The sequence below is a fragment of the Dendrobium catenatum genome, unplaced genomic scaffold (assembly GCF_001605985.2).
Source record: "Dendrobium catenatum unplaced genomic scaffold, ASM160598v2 fragScaff_scaffold_761, whole genome shotgun sequence".
Lineage (NCBI taxonomy): Eukaryota > Viridiplantae > Streptophyta > Magnoliopsida > Asparagales > Orchidaceae > Dendrobium > Dendrobium catenatum.
The window spans coordinates 240,341-261,749 of NW_021319223.1; the positions used below are offsets into that span (position 1 = coordinate 240,341).

Genomic DNA, 21,409 nt, shown 5'->3' on the forward strand with positions numbered 1-21,409 from the left:
ATGGCCACTCCAAGTCTCCGCCTTCGGATATGCAATTTGTTTTTGTTTTTTTATGCTAAAGACCATAACCGAGTCACTTTATCATTTGTGGGTCATATCAAAATCATGAGAACAGGATTAGAATAATAATTGTTGCCACTTTTTTCACGATGGTTCAATACAGCTCTTCTATTGGTGGTCAAAAATTATGCCCACATACATCAACTCTCTTATTTCTTAATCATTCAAGGGCCAATAATTCATTTAAGCAAGATACTTCAAAATAACTTGTGTTATAGTTGGAAGAAGCCTATTCATGCATTATTGGCAATGCTTCCCTCTTGTCCACCATGATAACGCCTTACTATGGGACAAAATCGGACATTACATAGCCAAGTTGTTACAAATATGCATAAAGGGATGCAAACAAGATAATCAGCAGAAATTATTATTGGCAATGCTTCCTTCTTGTCAATAAATGATGCTCTTTCCAATAAAATAGGATGATGTAATGCTAGTTGAGCTCCCAAAGCAGTAAACCAAGAAAAAAAGTGAAAACGCATTCTTTATCATATCAAATTGAGCATTCATAGGTACAAAAGGTCAAAAATCTAAGTCAACAAAAAAAAAATTCTTCAATGCAGATTAAGATTGTGTAGATCAACCGCATGCCAAATCCTACATTGACAATGGGCTTTTGCACTAAGGGTCTATCCAAGTCTACTTCGATTGAAAGGCATACCTATGTCATAATCAAATTTGTTGCATCATAATTAACTTGGTAAGTTGAATTATTGAGGAGTTGATGAATTGTATGCATTTTGGGTTGACAAAACCCTCTTCTTTTAGTCATATTAGAATGATTCGTAACAACACAACCCAAATCATACCGATATTTAGGGGTCATAAACAGGTCAATCTATATTTATCAAACCATCCTCATATCCACAAACTCTAGAGTTATAAACCATGCATTTCACTTTGGATGTCTAGATTAGACCATCTAAACTAGTAAAGATTTCTAACCGCTTAACCTAAACATGCATTTTACATTATCGAGCGGTCTAAGGCTTCATTAGAGAAGGCTTTAAACATGTGGTAACATAAAGCGTGCTTTCAAATTCACAGTAATTATGGCTGCAATCTAAGGCTCTGCTTTGTAAAGTTATCCTTGCCTTGAATCATGTTCTTTTGCATTGCATTGTGTTGCCTTATATTGTGTTGTAAAGTAAATGACTATTTGATAAAAATTACTATTAATATTGTCCTCTAGAGTATTATAAGAGTTGAAGCTGTTATATAAAAAAAAACTGTTGTGAAATTGATTAAATGGAAAAAAAAAAAAGATAATATTACAAATTCATCTAAAAGAAATTTATATATCCTAGTTAATTAAAAATAATAGTTTGTTAACGATGATTAGCATATTTTATCTGAATTATTAATTAATGATTTATTGGCCTTTATTGATCAGGTTTGTTTACTACCATAATTATCAATTAATGTATAGACGTATAGTTAACAATAATAATTGAAGTATTAAACAATTAATGTATGATTAATTAAAATAATTAAATTTTAATATACAATTATTATATAGTTATCCAAATCGATCCTTAATAAGAATAACTAATCTTACAAATAAAACGGCCTAATTATTGATTAAACATAATAAGTTAATCACCTAATAATGAAGTAAGCCATAATTCATCAAAATATTTTTTTTAATTATTAATTATAATGAATTAAGGACTAATAATCAACAATTAACAAATATCTAATTAAAATTAACAAACCTAATTAATTAGGACAATTTAATATATTAATTATTACTTAATACCAAATTAACTTTGATATTTGATTTATCACTTAATCAATATATAAATAATTAAAGAACCTTATTACCATAATAATTAATTCAAACTGTCTGGTCTAATTAATTCAAATTTCTTAATTAAACATTTAATGAATCAATCTATATGACAAAATGAACTAATAAATAATTAGTATAATTTATCACTGATTAGTTTAATTACTACATTTAGTTTAATATTCAAATAATTAATCAATTCATAATTAAATAGCATAACTAAACTTTAATTAATAATTATACAATACATAAAAAGCGTAAAGAGAAAAAAATTTCAATTTTTCATATGTGGGCTTCGAAAATTCACATTCCGGCCTCTCCACTCCTTCATTTATTGACGAGGAGAGTTTTAATGGATTTAGGTTCTAGGATAGATTTTCAGAAGGCATATTGGATTTTAGATAAGACATTGCCCAGATCTTTCGCCACCCTTTTGCGAAGACTTCATGATCTGAGTTATGGTTTCATATAGGTGCAAGCCACTATAGTTAATTACCCCTCCTGATAACGAGAGAGAACTTTCAATTTAAGGCTAGTCGTGAGATAGGCACTGAGTACCCAGCGTATACTAGCAGCAACTTTAGGGATTTTAATATTGATTTTTTCTTGTTTATTTTTAAGATTTCAAATTTATCACCTTGCACTTAAAGCGGGTGATGGGGGAATGATGACAAGCTTGGGGAGGGGGGGGAGGTCTTTGCATGCAAAATGAAGGAGGCGAGAGGGAGCGTCAAAGTCGTTTCCTGCATCTGTGTGTGTCGAATGCCTCCTATAATTGTTCCTATGTGCATTTTTTTTTTAGAAAAGGAAAGGGCAGATGTGTCGTTTAGGCAAATGATTGTATCGCTTGGAAGAGGGTCGTGTGAGGTGGGGCAACCGAAAAGTTAGTGGTTAGTGGTCAACATCAGAATGTCAATCCAATCCCTAGCTACAAGAAAGTGTTGTACGGTTTTTGTTTTTTTTTTCCCTTTATGTTCATTGTTTTGTTTTGATTATCTTTTAATAAGAAATAAAAATCTACTTAATATTCTAAATAAATATTATTTTAATTTTATTGCATGTTGCTTAAGGCTTCGAAGGCGGGAGATGATGGCAACTGACAACAACATTGACCAGTGGTAGAAGGCAGGGGCCATCATTTGGGGCAAATTTAATTTAAATAAAATGAAAACACATAAAAAATACCTAAACTTTTTCTTAAATATTTTCAAAAACTTCTGTTAGACCGGTCCAGCCGGTCCAGGCGGGACCGGTTCACGGGAGAATATCGCGAACAGGAGGAGAAAGCAGCCGCCTGGGCGGAAGCCGCCTGGGCGGAAGCCGCGCGTGACGCACGCCTTGCGGGACGGTTTTTGGAAGGTTTTTTAATGGATTTTAGGAGGGAAATTGATTGTAGGGATTGTTTAGGAAATTCCTTTTGAATTGTATGCATTAAATAGTAGATTTTCGTATGTTTTGAGTATCTTGAATTTGGCTGAAATTTGAGATCTCTTAGATTTAGGTTTTCTTTGGGCTCTTGGCGTTGCCAGAGATTTGGGAGAGAACGATCCTTCTCTCGAATTGAGGATCAATTGTATCTTGCTATTTTATTCATCGTCTAGTGGAATACAAACTTTTCTTTGAGTTTTCTCTCAGATTTCCTTGTGATTTTGCTGTTTTTCTGCTGTAAACAGCAGATTTCTGCTGTTCTCCTGCTGTGGACAGCAGCTTTGCTGTGAATGTTCGCCGATTTTGGTTAGGTTACTTGCGAACTCAAGTATTTCCTATCAACTTCTTACTTTGTTTTCAAAAATTAAAAAAGAATAGCTTAAAATGCAAATCAAATATATTTTTTTAAAAGCAAAAATAAAACGTAATCGCAAATAGCCCCTAAACTTTTTGTAATAGTAGCCAATTTGCTTCTTAATAAACACCAAAAATCTTGTTAATGATAGGCAAGAACAATAATTACAAGTCTGCAAAACTTACTGGTCATCAGTAGAATTAGCTAGCTCTAGGATCTGCAATGGCTCATCGTTCCCAGAAGCATGCTGCAACCAACCATAACTAATATCTTAAATTAGCACACAGGTAAAATATCAGATTAACTTCTCAAAAGTCATGCACCTCAAATTCATCAAATTCTTCTTTGAGAGCCATCTCTACCAACTCTTCCTCCGTAAAAACCTTGAGATCATCAACCCTGCAAGTTTGGGTATAAAAAAAAAGCATAGTATCTCTTGGAGAGCAATTCAAATCATTATCTGAATGCCCAAGCGAATAAAGAAATCAAATATAATTAATCCATACGAGAGATCTTCAATGAAATCATCAGCCAAAATCAATACAGCTTCCAGATCCTGAAAACGATTTGGAAAAAATATATCAGCAACATGTTATAACGTTCCTCCATTCTTAATAAAGGAAGGATTAGACTAATATCAACTAGTATACACGTATTTCTTGGAGCAAGGAGGCTTTGAAGTCAGGGACAGAGGTCATAGAGCCAACATAATTGGAAACAAAAATTGGGCCACCACAAGCAACAGAAAGATGTCTACCATTGTATTGATAGCAATATTCAATTGTCTCTTCCATAAATCACTGAACAGTAAAAATTATAAAACCTCCCTTGTTCCTTCTTCTTCCAAACGCCTAAGTGATCTATCAATCAGGCTCAAAGGATTAATAGATGCTCTGTACTCAGAATCACCTGAAAAAATTTAAACTTAAACAGTCATAAGCTGAAAATAAATGATTGCAGAGCAAAAATCCAAATAATTAGACTTAGTAAGAGTGCCAATAGTTTTGTCTTGGTGATATATAAATAGGTAGCAAAATCTCATAAGTCTTCCATAATCCTATGCAAATTATACGCTAATGTAACAAAAGAAACACGACCAAATATGATGGAGAGAATCTCCACCTGTAAATCTCTAGTAGGTCATTCAGTCTCACAATTATTCTTGACTTTTAAATATTATTTCATCACTTTATAAATCATGTCTTTAATCTTTTTTTTTTAGCTTTTAGATAGTTGAAATTATTGCTATTTGACATGTTATTATATTGTTGAAAACTTATTACCTGATGTGATTTAAATTTGATTGATTAAATGACCTATTACATGCACATAATATATGTGTATGTGACATACAAGTCATGAACACTCTAATTCATAAAAGAGCATCTTAATTTTGCACATTGCGCATTGAAGGAAAATAATTCATTGTACATTGCATTACGCTTAATGCTGTGAAAGCACTGCACTAAAACATCATTCTCAAAATGTTCAAAATAGTAAGGCAATAAAAATATAAGAGCAGGGTTAAGGCATATCATCGAACACCTTTTCTACAATAAGAAGCGGCAAAAGACTATGACACTGAGACATTGAAGTCGTTATCAAGGATCATATGGAGTAAGCCAAAGAAAGAGGAAAACTGAATGAGAGAAAGGAGGGGAGATAGAGAGAGGGAACCTTCCAGCTAAAGATTAGTTGAAGCATTCATAAGAACATCAAAGCTGTAGAGGAGAAGATAAGTTATAGGAGATGCTATCAAGATAGATGATATTTCCTGGTCTTCCTCCAGCTCCACGCTCAATTTTGAATTTTGAAATCACACAGAGAGTGGGATGGCTTCCGCCGACATCAAGGGTTACTTCCGGCAGAAGAAGGGAGGCGTATCCAAGAAACTCGCTTCCTCCTCCAGGAAGAAGTCCGGCAAATCAAGCGTCGGCACGATCTGTCTACCGGAGCCCACAGAAACCCCATCCCTCACGGCCCACGGCAAGTTTGATCGCCAAGGTAGTTATTTCTTCTTTCATGTTTTCCTTCGATTTCTCTATCTCACAGCATACAGATTGGACAAATCTTAAAAATGGGCTTGCCCTAATAGATGAATACGGGGATGGGGACGAGAAACTGAAGCAATTCGACATGGATATGAGGTACGGGCCATGTGTCGGGATCAGTAGGCTCGAGCGCTGGAAGAGGGCGTGCTCTATGGGGCTTAATCCACCTCCGGAGATCGGAAATCTTCTCCGAACCTTGTCGAAATCAAATCCCAAGCTGGAATGCCTTTGGGAAGGAAGGGTTTGATTCCCAAATTTGTAATAGCCGATCTTTGCTGTAAGATCCTAAGCTGTTTTTGTATTAGTACTTTAGTAGGTGATATTTCTGACTCGCTCTTTTGTGCTATGTTTTTAACACTATTCTTTTTCTTTGCCAATCTAACAATCTACAAACTTCTGTGCTGGTTTTTTTTTGTGTAATTTTTTAAATGGTGTTTTTCAAAATTCATTTTGTTCTTGAAATTAACAAAAATGAGAATTTATTTTTTGAAAGAAATGAAGTAATGCAACACATATGAAGTAGAAAATAGTTAATTATATAATAGTTCGAAACAAAGGTTTTTAAAACCGGACCAGGCTGGTCGGTTCAACCGGTTGAAATGCGAACCGGTCGGCCAGCTGGTTACGGTTCAAACCAAAACCAGTAAATCATAAAACCGTCGTTCAGCAGCTCGAACCGGCGGTTCTGCTACCGTGCCATTTTAGCGAAAATGATAAATCGGACGGCTGAGATGCGATGGTGATGCTTCTTTACGTGAAAAAAAAAAACTTATTTCATTTGTCGCGTGCTTTGTTTCAGCTGTTCGCCTTTTCTTCTTTGGCTCGTGTGCTTCGAACGAACGAAGATGGAGCTAGGAGAGACGAACGACCTCTTCTTTTGTGCGCACGTCATTCGCATGTTAGTCTTTGTTTGGGGCATGCTTTCCTCTCTCATTTTGGTCGAACAATGGTGGCCTTTGTTTGAGGATTTATTTGCATGTGAGTTTTTTTTTTTTTAATCGGGTTCATTCGCCATTTGCAGCAACCGAAGGTCCGAGAGCTGAGAGGTTTTCTTCTTCTCTTCAGTTTTCCTAATTAGCAAGAAGTCCTAATAGCTACAGGTTTTCTTCCTTCTCTAATTATATGGTTACAAGTTGCTTTGCTCATAAGTTGAATAGTAAGTTTTTTTTGTGCATTTCAAAGTATGTTGCTGCAACTTCTTTTACTCTCAAAAATCCAAATGAGTTTCTTCTTTTTTAATACAAAAGTTGTTCTTTTAAATCATATTGGCTATGGCTATCTTCTAAACAACACTTTGTAGTGGAAAAACGAATCAGACGACAGCCCGCTTTTATTGTTTATTCCCATTATCTGAATCACAAACAAGCAATCAAATCTTAAAATTGAAAACCTTGCATATGACTTAAGTTAGAAACAAAGGTCACCAATGGAAATTTCAGAATGAATACCGAGGTATAGAAGAATTTCTTAGACAAGGATTTGGTTGATATATCAAATTACTATGCATATGCAAATGTATCCAGAATGATTTTAGTTACTTAAAAATATTTAAATCATATAAAATTATAAATAAAGATTGAACAATCAAAGCAATTTTGTTTTCTGTTTAATTTTTTGTCATAGAATTTATAATAATAGTATTATTATTTTGGTGATTTTTAAAAAAATAATAAAATTGATATTTATTACATCATCCGGTTTAACCCCAGTCGAACCGTGAACCTCTCACTCTTCCGATAAGTTGTCCGGTCCGATTTTCACATAACTAAGCTATAGAGGAGAAGATAAGTTCTAGGAGATGCTATCAAGATAGAAAAAATTGGCCCTCCCTCCCTCTCTCTAATATCCTTGTTTTTTATTCAACCCTACATATAATATCCCTGCATTTTTTTCAAAAGCTAATACAAGGTACTCTGAAATAAAAATTCACATAAAATCAATACAATGTAAGTAAAAAATGAGATAAAAATTTATAAAACAAACAAAAAATCTCAACCTAAAAATTTCTTTTTATTTTATTTAAATAAGTTTATAATTTTCTACAATTAATAAAACATATTATGAGAATATAAAACAAAAGGATTTGCAAGTGATGATAATTTAACTTGTCCAACAAAAGTTAAAAAAAGTATATACTTAAAAGAAAATCGTGAATGAAGAAAAGTTTGCACATCTGCATGAATGCACAAGATCTACATTAGCATGCACTTGACCCTATAATACATTGTTGATAGTGGGAACTACATATTATATTAGTTGGTTTCCTTCCCTATCATAGCAACACCAATGGCTTGTTTCTAACCAAGTTGTGATTGGAAATTGGTTATTTGGCTAGAACTTAGGATTTTGAAATTGAGAATTGTAGTTTTTAACCACATCTTAAGTGATTTGAGAAACTACTCATTTTCAAATCTCTTTATAAATAAGATCATTGAGGCATATGATATTTGAGAAATTACATAATAATAAAATTTATGTTTCATCTTGAGCATTTTTGTGTTGGTTGAAACTAAATTCTTTGAGTAAAGTGCAAGTCTAGACATCAAGTTTCAAAGGGTGCTTCTGCTTACACTGGCCCAATGACTAGATATTCTATATGGTGATTTCTATCATTGTTCTTTTTTATTTGAAGAAGGAGAAGGAAATTACCAGATGTCGATCTTCTTCTCTGAATCGCACAAGACGGACCTCGCCCTCCCGCTCTCACTCGCTCTCGCCCTCTCCGGTTCGGGTCGCACGAACAAGTACAGGCGGAATGGCCTTCTACAGCCCGCCCCTTCCTTTTTAAGCCCTATAAAGTTCTAATTACTGAGAATTATGATCTTGCTCTCCCAATCTTGATTTCAATCTAAGGGCTAAATTAATTTGATGAATTTGAAGGGATTTGGAGGGCTGATTGGCTAAATTAATTAGTCAAAATAAGCCAGATTTTGTTACATTTGGATTTAGGTTTGTTCAGATGAATGAGGTTGAGTTAATCCTATTAAAACTAAACCAGATTGCATTAAATTGAGTCGATTAAAGCCGCCGAGCTTTAAATTATGTGCAATTCGAGTCGAATCAATTCAACTTCGCTCGTTTAAGTATATTTAATTAATAACCAAATTAATTTTCAATAATTGTGGCCTCAAGCAGAGTCGAATCTACTCGTCGAGACCCAATTAAATTTATATTGATTATTAATTGCATTAATTTGGGCATGAATCAACGCAATTTAATAATTGGAGATGACGTCTAGGTCAAATCAATCTCAAATCGAGTCGACTCAGACCCAATGTTATCGAATTAAATTTATACGATCTAGTATACTTCATATTAAATTTATGTGATATAGTTGACTTTTTAACTCAATTTCGACTCGATCTGAATTTTATTGGCGATCGACGGTGTGAATCTGCAAGCCAAAATCGAGGTTAACATAGATTGATTTCAATTGGGTTGGCCTCGAGACAGATACATTGTGTGTGTGTGTGTGGGCGCTAAATATTTTTTGCTGATTTTTTTCCTAATGCGTGATTTAACGTCGGAAAATTTTTCGCCGTAAATATAAATTATCGATGGATTTCATTCTTTTTCTGGCAGAAATGACCACCAGAAAATAACGATTTCTTGTAGTGTATGAGATATAAAATACAATATATGCAAGATACAATGTATATGATATATAAAACAATTGATTGATTACTTGACTGGTTAAATGATAACATCAACAGGACCTGTGCAATATTAATATTGTACTAATACAAATATATAGTGTAAGATTGAAAACACCTGATATGATTTCAGATAGAGAGAGATAGTGTGTGAGATAGAGAGAGGGAGAGGGAGGGGGAGAGAGAGAGGGTAGAGAGAGAGAATGAGTGAGAGAGAGAGGAGAGAGAGTGTGTGAGAGAGAAAGAGAGAGCTAGAGAGAGAATGAGTGAGAGAGAGAGTGAAAGGAGAGAGAGAGAGGGAGGGGAGAGAGAGATAGAGAGACCAAGAGAGAGAGATAGAGAGAGAGGGAGAGAGAGAGAGGGGGGTGTGAGAGAGAGAGCGAGAGCGAGAGTGAGAATGAGAGAGAGACAATGGGTGAGAGAGAGAGCAAGATAGGTGTGTGTGAGTAAGAGAGAGAGAGAGAGAGAGAGTGAGGGAGAGAGATAGAGAGGGAGGGGAGAGAGAGAGATAGAGAGAGAGGGAGGGGAGAGAGAGAGAGAGAGAGAGAGAGAGAGAGAGAGCAAGGTACTCTTGGTTTGTATCTTTTATTGCCATTTCAATTTTTATCAATATTTTTTGCAAGAAGAATGTGCTGAACGGGATTAATCTGCTCTTCCTTTTTTGGGTGTTGTCTACTTGCAGCCCTAGCTTTTGCTTATATATATACATATATATATATTTGTATTAGAAAATGGAGTTCGATTGGATAAGAATTACTACATTTTGGTGTATTACTGTATTTTGGAGTGAAAATTAAGATTTTCGGTTGGAGATGCCCTAAATAAAGCCTAAATTAGTAAATATTTCATAAAAACTTTTTTTTTGCTATTATCCCAAATTCATCTTAAAACAAAAAATGTAGAGTTATAATAATCATTTTGCTTAACACTTTCTCTCATTGCAGGGGAACCTATTAGTTTCTGATGTAATATTGAAGCCTTCAAAAAACACTATTAAATAATATATAAAACTAGCGTTAAAAATATTATAATTTTAATTTAACAAAGCTCTACTCAAATTTTTTTTATGGCTTAAATAATTTAGAGTAATGTTTTTCCTTGGGCCACGTTGCATGTATTATTGTGCAGTGGCCTGGATGTTTCTAGAAGTACTTGTTCTCTGCAAAATAGGAAGAAGTAGAGAGCCATGATTGATAAGGTGGGCTCACAGTCATTAATTATAATCAAATATATTAATAAATTTTTGTCAATATATAGTTATATATTTAACATACATCGAAGTTAAATTATAATTATTTATATATTTAACATATAAACTTCAATGTTTACATGGTGTTTACACAATTACACCATATAGCACTTCAATATTTTGTTAATGAACTACACTATCTCGTTGTCATTGGGCTCATCGATGTCTTCTCCCAGCGAGCTAAATCACGACTTTGAGCTCATGCAACTTTGCTTTTGTGCAACGTCATTATTGGATGAGTGGGATTTTCTCGCTTCGTTTTTTGCTAAGGGCTTCATAAAGCGGAAGCGGAAGATGGGATCGCAGAGCAAGCGTGAGGGTGATCTGTGCCATTTGAAGGGTGGTGTGACCAACAATGCCCAAGGCGAAGGAATAGATGGGCCCGATGATTGGGTTTATGGATTTTAACCCTTAGTTTTTATGTTTAGGGTATACATATAAATATTAATATTTTAGGAGCTATTTAGGTAAATCCCCTTATTTATACTCATCTTAAAATAAGTATGATAATTATAAAATTTATGCAAATTTCATTTGAATCATAATATTTTGGCCCAAATAATTTTCGTTGCTTTTTAAAGTGACTTTCTAGTAAAAAAATTATAGTTTAAAAAAAATTTATACTAAAAAGTTGTTTTAGAAATTAGCAAGAAAGTCATCCCAAACGAAACCTTAATATATTATTTATTATTTTAATTCTTTTATAATTATATATATTATGTAAATTTTATCAAATTAAAATTTTTCTTTCTCTTACTTAAAAATTTTAACTGAAGAAGTTGACAAATCTGATCAAATACTTACTACAGTAGATTTTGCTGAACAAATCTAAGTGGAAAAGAAAAGGAGAGTGACTGGGAACCAATAAGATATGAGAACAGAAGGCTTATATGATTAAGGAATTCTTTATAAAATATCTTAGCAGTAATACATTCATTAAGTCCATTAATGTGCATTAGCATTATATAATAAGTTCTTAAGTTCTCCATCATTGATAAAGACATTAAAATACAAATCTCAATGCAAAATCTATGGAATAGATCTTCTTCCCCATACATAAAACCAATTCATGAAGCTCCACTTCCTCTTAATTACTCTCTCTCCAATGCTCACCACATCTTTATTTCCTTCAACTTGGCCCAGTCTCTTCACTTCCTCTTCCTCTCAATGAGCTGGCTTCAATCCTTCAAGAAGCTCTGGTTTCACATGAATTTTGGCAACAAGAAGAGTAAGTTTCTCCATTTCTTCTATATGAATCTCTCTCTCTCTCTCTCTCTCTCTCTCTCCCTCTCCAACTTCATATGTGCTTACAATTGATATTGAACTTCTTTTAGTTGTAGTGATGTAGCATATAGCCTTCGGTTGGAACATATTTCTTTCTGTTTTTTAAAGCAGCTTTCTAGTACAAAAATTTCTTGAAAGTAGCGAAAAAGCGGTGTTTAAAAGCTATCCCAAACGAAACCGTATTCTTTTTTAGAGATTTTTTTATTTCTCCCACATTTTTAATTTGTAGTTCTTTTACCGCTCATTCATGTGATTAGTTGTCAGTTCTAATTGGAAAATATTTAGATCTACAACTCCTTTCTAGCTAATTGGTGTTGGTTTTGGTTTGGTAGGACGAGGGATATACATCCTTTATGAAGATGTGAAGTCATGCCCATACGAAGATGTGCATGTATTATGGTCTATTCTCGTTAAGTCCCATCGAAGAAAAATGATACGGTCGTCAAAGCAATAAGAGTTTATCGTAGAGTTCATGTATGATATTTATCCATTATAATGATCGAAGGCACAAAAAGAAATAAATGATGAAGTGTTTTTACTATCCATCATTTAATAATGATCATTTGAAATTTTCTTCTTTATTTTTTCACCGAAATTAAGGTTTCGTTTGGGACGGTTTTTTTATTGCTTCTTAAAGCAAGTTTATAATACCAAAAAGCTGCTTTAAGAAGCAATAAAAAAAGTCGTCCCAAACAAAGCCTAAGTAGTGAAATATCAATTGAAGCAATCTTTTATATATATATAAATTCAATAAAATATAAAAAGTGAAGAAAAATGAAATTGTATTTCCTTTAATTCAATAATTACAATAAAAAATTTATATTAATTCTTGATCTGACTTGTCAATTAAAGCCTGTATTCAGATCTGGGGGGTAAAATCATAAGAATTATATCAAATAAAATTTGATTTAGAGAAAAAAAAAAAAAGGTTGAAATCTCCACTTCTCATGTACTGAAAGTGAGAGCAGATCAACAAGATTTAGGGCTAGAAGATTATATTTAATGACAAAACTTCATTGAATTAAAGATTGGATACGAAGAACAATTCAAACTATACATAAATCAAATGAAAATTGCATTGTGATTTCTTTATTGTATAAATTTGTGTTGCTAAAAGATCATATTCAAGTGAGCTTAGCTTAATGAGTTTGGAGTTGCTTTTTCACCTTTTTTTTGTTTTTTTATGGGTCATTATCATGTTATTATTTGACTATCAAATTCTTACTATTTTAAAAAATTTTATAATGATAATAAATTTTCACAATTAGATATGGATTTCGTTTGAGACAGTTTTCTTACTATTTTGTAAAGTTGCTGTAGAGAAATTAAATTTTTAAAGTTATTGCAGAAAGCAACTTTCTAATACAAATTTATTTGAAGACTGTGGTCAAACAGAAATTACGGTTGTCATCTGAAAAGCATATAAAGTAGTAAAAAAGTTATTCCAAACAAAGTCTTACTAAAGCGTGTTAACAACAAGAAGCTATGATACCCACAATAAATTTCATTAACTTAATTTTTTCCTCATAACTTTTCAGTCGCTAATTTTACAGACAGATGCAGACATGCAGTCATCACTAATCAATCAATCTTAACGTCAATTTGAATATGAATTTTAATTTAATAATCTTATTCAAATTATCGTTGAATGTAAGTCATTGAATTTCATGAATTTTTTGCTAAACAAATTCAAGATTCAATCTTCGTTTGGGACGACTTTCATTCTGCTTCTTAAAGTAGTTTTTTAGCAAAAAAAATTAATTTTATACAAGAAAGCTGTTTTAAGAAGCAGAAAGAAAGATATCCCAAACGAAGTCTTAATTGTGGAAGCTTTTTAGACAGTTTTGCTTTCTTGATGGATGTCAAAGTTCTGTTCGGCTACAACTTTTTTGCAGCCATTTAAAGTTTTCTATGATGAGAAACAACTTTTTTATAATCAGAAATGTTGGAGTAAGATAAACTCAACAAAAATTGATGTCTGATTTTTCCAAAAGTAAGACATCATATATATATTTTCGAAAGAGTATAGTTTATTTCAAATGCTAAATAATTTGATGCTAATATATCTTTCTTGGTTAATGAATGCGGTGGCATTTTACATGAGTAATGCTTCATTGAGGAGTTGTTGCAAATTCTAATGTTTTATTTGGGACAATTTTCGCAATATTTTATAAAGTAAATTTTTAGTGCAAACATTTTCTTAAAAAAAGAAAATTTTGTACTAAAAAACTACTTTAAAAAACATCGAGAAAGCTATCCCAAATGAAGCCTAAATGTCATCCTCTAACTTTTTTAATGAAATTTAGGTTTCGTTTGGATGACTGTTTTAATGTTTCTTAAAACAACTTTTTAGTACAAAAATTAAAAATTTTATACTAGAAAGCTATTTTAAGAAGTAGGAATGAAGTCGTCCTATTTGAGACTGCTTTCGTCTCAAATGAAGCCTTAGACTGTTAAGAAGAACAAAAAAACTTTTTGAAATAGATTATTATTTTTTAAAATATTGCAATTTTGTTGTATGAAATAGAAAATATGATGAGGAGAGCTATGTGGATTTCAAAGATATTGATTCATATGAAATTTATCCACATTAAAGTTCTAAGAATAAATGATTTTTATAAGTGGATATTAACATAGCATTGTTCATAAGAATGCCAATGTCCATAGGAATAGAGATTTTATCTATGTCATTAAAGAAATTTTTTTGTCTATCAATATCTTTATTACAATGATGACCCTTCTTTTCAAACAAAGACTATTTTTGCCTGAGCTTATCTCATGTGAGAGAATAGTTATCAGTTCAAATCCAATAGTCCTTCATTTTGCTAAGTTTTTTTAATACAAATGGGACCTAAGCTAGAGGTTGTCTTCCTTAGCTATAAATTGAAGAACTTGTCTTCCAAATAATTTGGTCTGCCACTTAAGTTTAGTTTGTGACGGTTTTCTTGTTGTTTCTTAAAGGAACTTTTTAGCACATAAATTTTAATTTTTGTACTAAAAAGTTGTTTTAAGAAGCAATAAGAAAATCGTCTCAAACGAAGCTTTAGTTATAAAAGAGATTGTCAAAAAAATACCTTTGAAACTTCTTTTATTTGCATCTCATTATATTTTTTTTGCCTCTCTTTTATGCACTTTAGTATATAAGCCTAAGATTTTTTTGGAGGTTTGGGGATTTTTAACTTTAGAGCTTTTGATAAATATTTGTTTTGTAAAAAAACTCTAAATTTAGATTATATTTAAATGTTTTCAACCATTTTTTCATGGTAGTGTTATTTGTTGGGAAAATGGCAAAATTAATTCGAACACAGAAGAAAAAGAAGAAGATCAATGCAAAAAATATATAATTTTAGACAAGTTAGTCAAATAAATATATAGCTAGCAAGGTGAAGGAGTTCTTAGCAAAAACTATATGATGAACCATTTCTTTTGATCTCCTAATCCTATAATCATTTCTTTTGAGACATTTTTCTCCATAGCATGTGCTGAAATCATCATATATATATGTCGAAACCATGCGGTCTATGCACAAAGTCCTCTTCAAGGATATGTTTCGATATACTAGATATATGAATGACGATGACCTACGATGATTATGTACAATTTTTTTAGGATTTAGGCATTGAGAACAATATGATTATGATTAGAAGAAGATGAAGTAGGTAACTTATTGACGTGATGGGCACGAAAGAAAGCAATCGAGAGTTTGACAATACGAAACTCCTTATTTGAACTTCACTAAATAGTAAAAAAAAAATTTCTTTTTTTCTCTTTCCAGAGGAATGAGGGCCTCCAAGCATTAGTAGCGGAACATGAGGAAAGATTTAGAACAAACCCTAGCCAATACAATATTAGAGAGTGTTGTTCTTTAATGATTGTTAGATAATTTGATAATTAATACTTTGCCCTTAGAATAAGCATTTATAATCATAAATTATTTGATTGAGTGATATTTCCTTTAATAAGCTAATATTTAAAGTTTAATCTTTACAAAAAAAAAAAATTATTTTTTCATTATCATTAAAATAAATTTTTTGAGTTACCAACTTATAAATAAGGAGTATTTTTTTAGGTGTAATTGGAAAATTCTTTGAGTATTTTTATTTAATTGAGTGGGACGAAGGCTTGTTGTTGTTGTTGTATGTGTTATTGACATAAATTATTTTTTAATTGGCAGAATTTTTAAAAACATCATAATCATTAATTAGTTTCACAAAAAAGATTAATGAGAAAAAAAATTCAAAAAATTTCTAATTGTCCACATGTGGGAGATTAGGATCACAACCATATTAATTTGAAGATAATTGCCTTTGTGGTAACCAACTTGATTGCTTTTAATATTTTTTTAATATAAAAATTTATTAAAAAAAAGTTTTCACACATATTTTATAATTTATCTCTCATATTCTACAAAAATAAAACATTACTTTTAACTTAAAATATACTTAGGTGTAATAGAAGTTTCTAAGTAAAAAATACGAGAAGTTATGTTTAAAATATTATATATTTCTAAATTAATTAAAATTTACATATATCAAGTCGAGAAGTATGTAAATTTAATAATGCAATAAATTATTTAATGTTTATAAAATTTTATTTAGAAAATTTATCCAGGAATTGACAAAACACATAATTATCTTCAAATTCTAAGAAAATTAATTGGAATCTTAAATCATTTAGAATTTAGCATGAGTCATCCATTCACCAAATATTGAAGGTGCACAACTTTTCATGGTCCATAATATAAAATATCAATGTGTTCCATAACTAAAAGCCTGTACACAAATTAATAGACCAACCCCTTCCTCATGCAATGAACTACTTTTTTAAATAAATTGAAAAATAATTGATATAAAACATATTGGAGCAAAAAAGATTGGTGTAAAGACAACCAATTTGATATTCTTCTTATAGTAATCAAAAAAAGAATTTTTCTTGCAAAATAATGAATCATTATATTCGATAGCCTCTATTAACTCCTGAGAGGCATCACGATAAAATCATTATAAATGAATTTCTAAGAGCAAATATGATTTGAATGTTAGAAATAAGAGACTCCTCAGGCATTCGGTGGTGATGATTTTAACTTATGATTTGAATTTTACGGATACACTTATGATTATGATCGGATCGAGAGCATGGCTCTGTTAGAATATAGCTTTCACGTTACCAATAATATTCTTTTGTTTTTCTATCCAATATCTGTTTAACACGTGGCTAAGCGTGTCATGTATTACTCTATATAATAAGATGTATACTCATGTACATATTAAGTAAGTAATAATAAATCCATTTTTCCTGTTTCGCTCTGCGGTGTTCTTCTTCGTCTCCGTTCTTCCTTTCCGGTTCTTGATTTTCATCATGGTATCAGAATAAGGTTCGATTCTCCAGCTTCTGCCATGGCGTCTCAAAGTTCTTCTTCATCCCACACCGAAGCAAGCTCAGGCGTCATACCTATCGCTCCGGTCATTTCTCCCTCCCTGAAATTTATCATTTCTAACCTAAAATTTCTTGTTCCCCATTCATTAACGCCGAACAACTACGCACTCTGGAGCAATCAAATCATCAAAGTCCTTAAGGCAAATGGATTTGCTTCTTTTCTTGAGCCAAAACCGGAAGCATCCTTAACGCCGCTCCCGACCAGCAATGAAAATGCTAACCCCAATCAAGATTCAAATCAATGGTCAGTTATTGATCAAAATTTAGCCGCGGCTTTGTGCTCTACTATCTCCCCGTCGGTACTCCCCTACGTCATCAATCTTGAATCCACGAACGAAATCTGGAAAGCCCTGCAAGTTCGGTTTCAATCTTCAAATAGATCTAAAGTCATTCAGCTCAAGAATGAGCTACACAATGTGTCTATGAAAATCTTTCTATGTCTCAATATCTAACCGAGGATAAGAAGATCGTCGACCATATTGCATCGGCAGGTTCTACTGTAGACTCGGAAGATATAATGGTCTATATACTGAATGGGCTCCCACCCTCATATCTTCCATTCAAAGCCTCTATCCGAACAATGCAAACATCGTTGACACTTGACAATCTGTATGCGCTTCTCATTAGTGAGGAGATCCACCTTCAAACCGAAGCTCTGAAGTTTCCTCCTGCAGCTGACAATCAAATGGCCCTGTACACGTCTAATTATCGCGGGCGCCGCGGTCGCAACAAACAGACTCCTGACAGAACTCAAGCCGGTCACACCACGACATCCTCCAACGTTACTTGTCAGATCTGCAAGAAGAAAGGGCATTCTGCGGAAGCTTGCTGGCATCGTATGAACCCAAACTACATCCTGACTCAACCTTCAAACAAGAACAATCAAGCTCTTCTCGTCAACACCGACAACAACACATCCGTTGATTGGTATCTCGACTCGGGTGTGTCCACGCACATGACCAACTCTGCAGACAACCTCACTACGCCAAATATATATAACGGTACTGATCAGGTCACTGTCGGGGATGGAAGAAAGGTTCCCATTGCTCACTCGGGCACGGGACTACTTCCAACCCCCTCCCATAAGCTATTTCTTTCTCAAATCCTACACACTCCTTCTATATCTCAAAATTTACTTTCTGTTTCAAATCTTGTTAAAGATAACGACATCTCAATTATTTTTTATTCCACTGGTTTTGTTTTCAAGGATTTGAAGAGCAACCGAATTCTTCTCAGAGGCCCCTGTAGAAATGGCTTATATCCGCTGGCAGCATTTACTCAGCCGGACACTCACAAAGGTCTCACGACAGTTTCTCACTCCAACCCCTGCTGGCATGAGAGGATCAGTCATCCCAGTAACCACATATTGCAACATATCTCCAAGAACAATCATGATTTACGCATTTCTTTTTCTTCTAATTGTACTTCTTGCAAACTATGTAAAGGACACAAACTAAAATTTCAAGATTCTCGTAGTCGTAAAAACTATCCTTTAGAACTCATACACTCTGATGTATGGGGACCGTCCCCGGTCCCTTCCCATCAAGGATTTAGATATTACATAATATTCGTGGACGACTATTCTCGGTTCACTTGGTTATTCCCTCTAATGTTTAAATCTGATGTCACTCATGTTTTCATGAATTTTGTTAATTTCATTTAGCGCCAAACCAACCGCAAGATCAAAGTTCTTCGCACTGACGGCGGCGGTGAATATATCAACCAACATTTCCAGCAATTCACTCGGGCTAAGGGAATACTTCACCAAACATCCTGCCCATACACGCCAGAGCAAAACGGGCTTGTCGAACGCAAGCATCATCACATCATGGAGACCACCAGAACATTGCTACAGACGGCGAACATGCCTTCCATTTTTTGGCTTGAAGCGGCTCACACGGCAACTTACCTTATCAATAGAACTCCTGCTGTTACAACCAACTATATTTCACCTATAAATTTAATGTTTAACATTACTCCTTCATATGCTCATCTTAGAGTTTTTGGCAGTGAATGCTTCCCATTAAGCCCTACGCACACTCGCACAAAATTATCTCCCACATCCACGCCTTGTGTATTCATAGGCTATTCGGACAACCAAAAGGGCTACAGATGTTTCAACCATATGACAAACCGAGTGATTACGTCCAGGCATGTTCAATTCAACGAGTCATCCTTCCCGTTCATGCAACCTCCGCTTCCTGACGCCACGGCTACTCATATATCCAACCCGTCGCTACTAATACCAGTCTCCACACTCAAAAATGCTACAACCGCTCAGACCTCTCCAAATCAGGCTATTTCTATCCCTCAAGATATCATAAATACATCTTCACATGCCACTAATATTGACCTTTTTCTTGCCCCCAGCTCTCCGGTACCTCCCACGAAGAACATCCCCAAGCATCCAATGCTTACCCGAAAGCAAACTGGCCATCTCAAGCCGTCTCAACGATTAAATTTGCTTCATCACACAACGGCCGCACCTTCTTTACCACCAGATCCTACCACATTAACAGAGGCCTACAAATCAGAGAACTGGAGGAAGGCTATGGCTGAGGAATTTTATGCACTCCAAAAACAGGGCACCTGGCAACTAGTTCCTCTTCCTCCAAATGCACAAGTACTTGGATCCAAATGGACTTTATCGCACAAAGCTGAATTCCGATGGCTCCATCGCCAGATTTAAAGCCAGACTTGTTGCGCAAGGTAACCGGCAAGAGTATGGATTGGATTACCTCGATACGTTCAGCCCGGTCGCAAAACTACCCACGATCCGGATACTATTCGCCATAGCACTCTTTCACAAATGGCCCGTTCAACAACTGGATGTCACCAACGCTTTTCTACACGGTGAACTATCCGAGCTCGTCTACATGCGTCAACCCAAAGGATTTGAAGACGCAACACAACCTCAACATGTCTGTCTTCTACGCAAAGCAATATATGGACTAAAACAGGCATCAAGACAATGGTACACCACCTTCACAACATATCTTATCAGTCTCGGCTTCAAGCTGTAATATCAAAATCTGCTCCAGGATCGACCAGGATGATCTGGGATCGTCCTGGGACGATCAGTTGAGAATTTGCTCCAGAATTTGCCCAGATTTGCTCCAGGTGTTTTTCTGTAAGCATCGTCCAGGCCGATCGAGGCTTCGGCCAGGCCGATTGGCACTGTTCAAAATATCGGCCTGAAACTAGTTCTGGGAACCGTCCAGGACGATCAAAATTGGTCTGATCGTCCCGGGACGATCTGGCGATCGGCCGGGCCGATCTGTGTATTATAAAGCTGAAATCAGTTGTTTTGAAAAGAGAGAAAATCAAAATAAAAATAAAAATATCTTTTGAGGAGAGAGAAAGTCGAGGTGAATTGTGGAAAAGTTGATTTTCGGACGACGCGGAGCCGTTTTCGTCCGACACATCAGCCCAAAATCCAAATCAGAAACCAAAACAGAATCAAACAGATATCGGAACTTCGTACAGAAATCATAATCGAACAGTTCATAACAAAACAGATCAAATTAGAAACAGATATGGACATATCAAATCAAAATCAGATCAGAACTGAAACAGACATATATCAAAATCAGAAACAGATCATAACGAAACAGATCAGAACAAAACAGATATCAGATATCATATATTTAATTAAATAGAAATTCCCTAACATGATGAATCTCATAGGATCCCAGGCCCCTTATGTCTCCTTTGTGCCTACGGCACCAGAACATATGTGCCTTACGCACCAAATACATATATAGTGCTTATAGCACCTAAAACAGATTTCCTCGGATCCGGAACATAACAGAATTCAGATTGAGCTCATTTCAGATTTCCCAGACACTAACTGAACTCTCATAGGATCCAGGCCCCTTATAAACTCCCTTTGTATAGCATATATAATAGCATATCAATTCAGAGAAATCCGGACAAAATCAGAAATCAGACAAAAATCGGGCAGCACAACGGCAGTATACGGAATTTACACAATTTTCCTGAAAATTACAATTTACCAAATTCGTACATAATGTAGATAATAACATTTCAGAAATTTATTCTACTGCACAGATAATTTTCACTTCACAGAAAAATCAAGTCGGG

The 21,409-nt window shown here is 34.1% G+C and overlaps 2 protein-coding genes across 4 annotated transcripts in view; one reads left to right on the forward strand and one right to left on the reverse strand.

Annotated features, from left to right (window-relative positions):
- Positions 1-8,517, reverse strand: part of LOC110096448 (snRNA-activating protein complex subunit) — a 44,586-nt gene extending 36,069 nt beyond the window's left edge. The window contains exons 1-5 of one of the 3 annotated variants that reach the window (XM_020822416.2): positions 8,333-8,517; positions 4,283-4,541; positions 4,139-4,188; positions 3,956-4,031; positions 3,818-3,879 (exon numbers count right to left, since the gene is read on the reverse strand). In XM_020822416.2, the coding sequence (XP_020678075.1) occupies positions 3,818-3,879; positions 3,956-4,031; positions 4,139-4,188; positions 4,283-4,426 (332 nt within the window). In that variant the 5' untranslated portion in view covers positions 4,427-4,541; positions 8,333-8,517. Of the gene's footprint in view, positions 1-3,817; positions 3,896-3,955; positions 4,032-4,138; positions 4,189-4,282; positions 4,542-8,332 lie in introns of those variants that run through there. The other 2 variants (XM_028696541.1, XM_020822419.2) reach the window with 2 other exon arrangements.
- Positions 5,465-5,930, forward strand: LOC110096460. Its single transcript, XM_020822432.1, has 2 exons — positions 5,465-5,636; positions 5,728-5,930. The coding sequence occupies exons 1-2, from the start codon at positions 5,465-5,467 to the stop codon at positions 5,928-5,930; spliced, it is 375 nt and encodes a 124-aa protein (XP_020678091.1).
- Positions 8,518-21,409: the final 12,892 nt, after the last annotated feature.

Coding starts and splice junctions, on each gene's coding strand:
- LOC110096460 (XM_020822432.1), top strand. CDS start 5,465: ATGGCTTCCGCCGACATCAAGGGTTACTTCCGGCAGAAGAAGGGAGGC. Junction 5,637..5,727: donor CGGCAAGTTTGATCGCCAAG/GTAGTTATTTCT, acceptor TTGCCCTAATAG/ATGAATACGGGGATGGGGAC.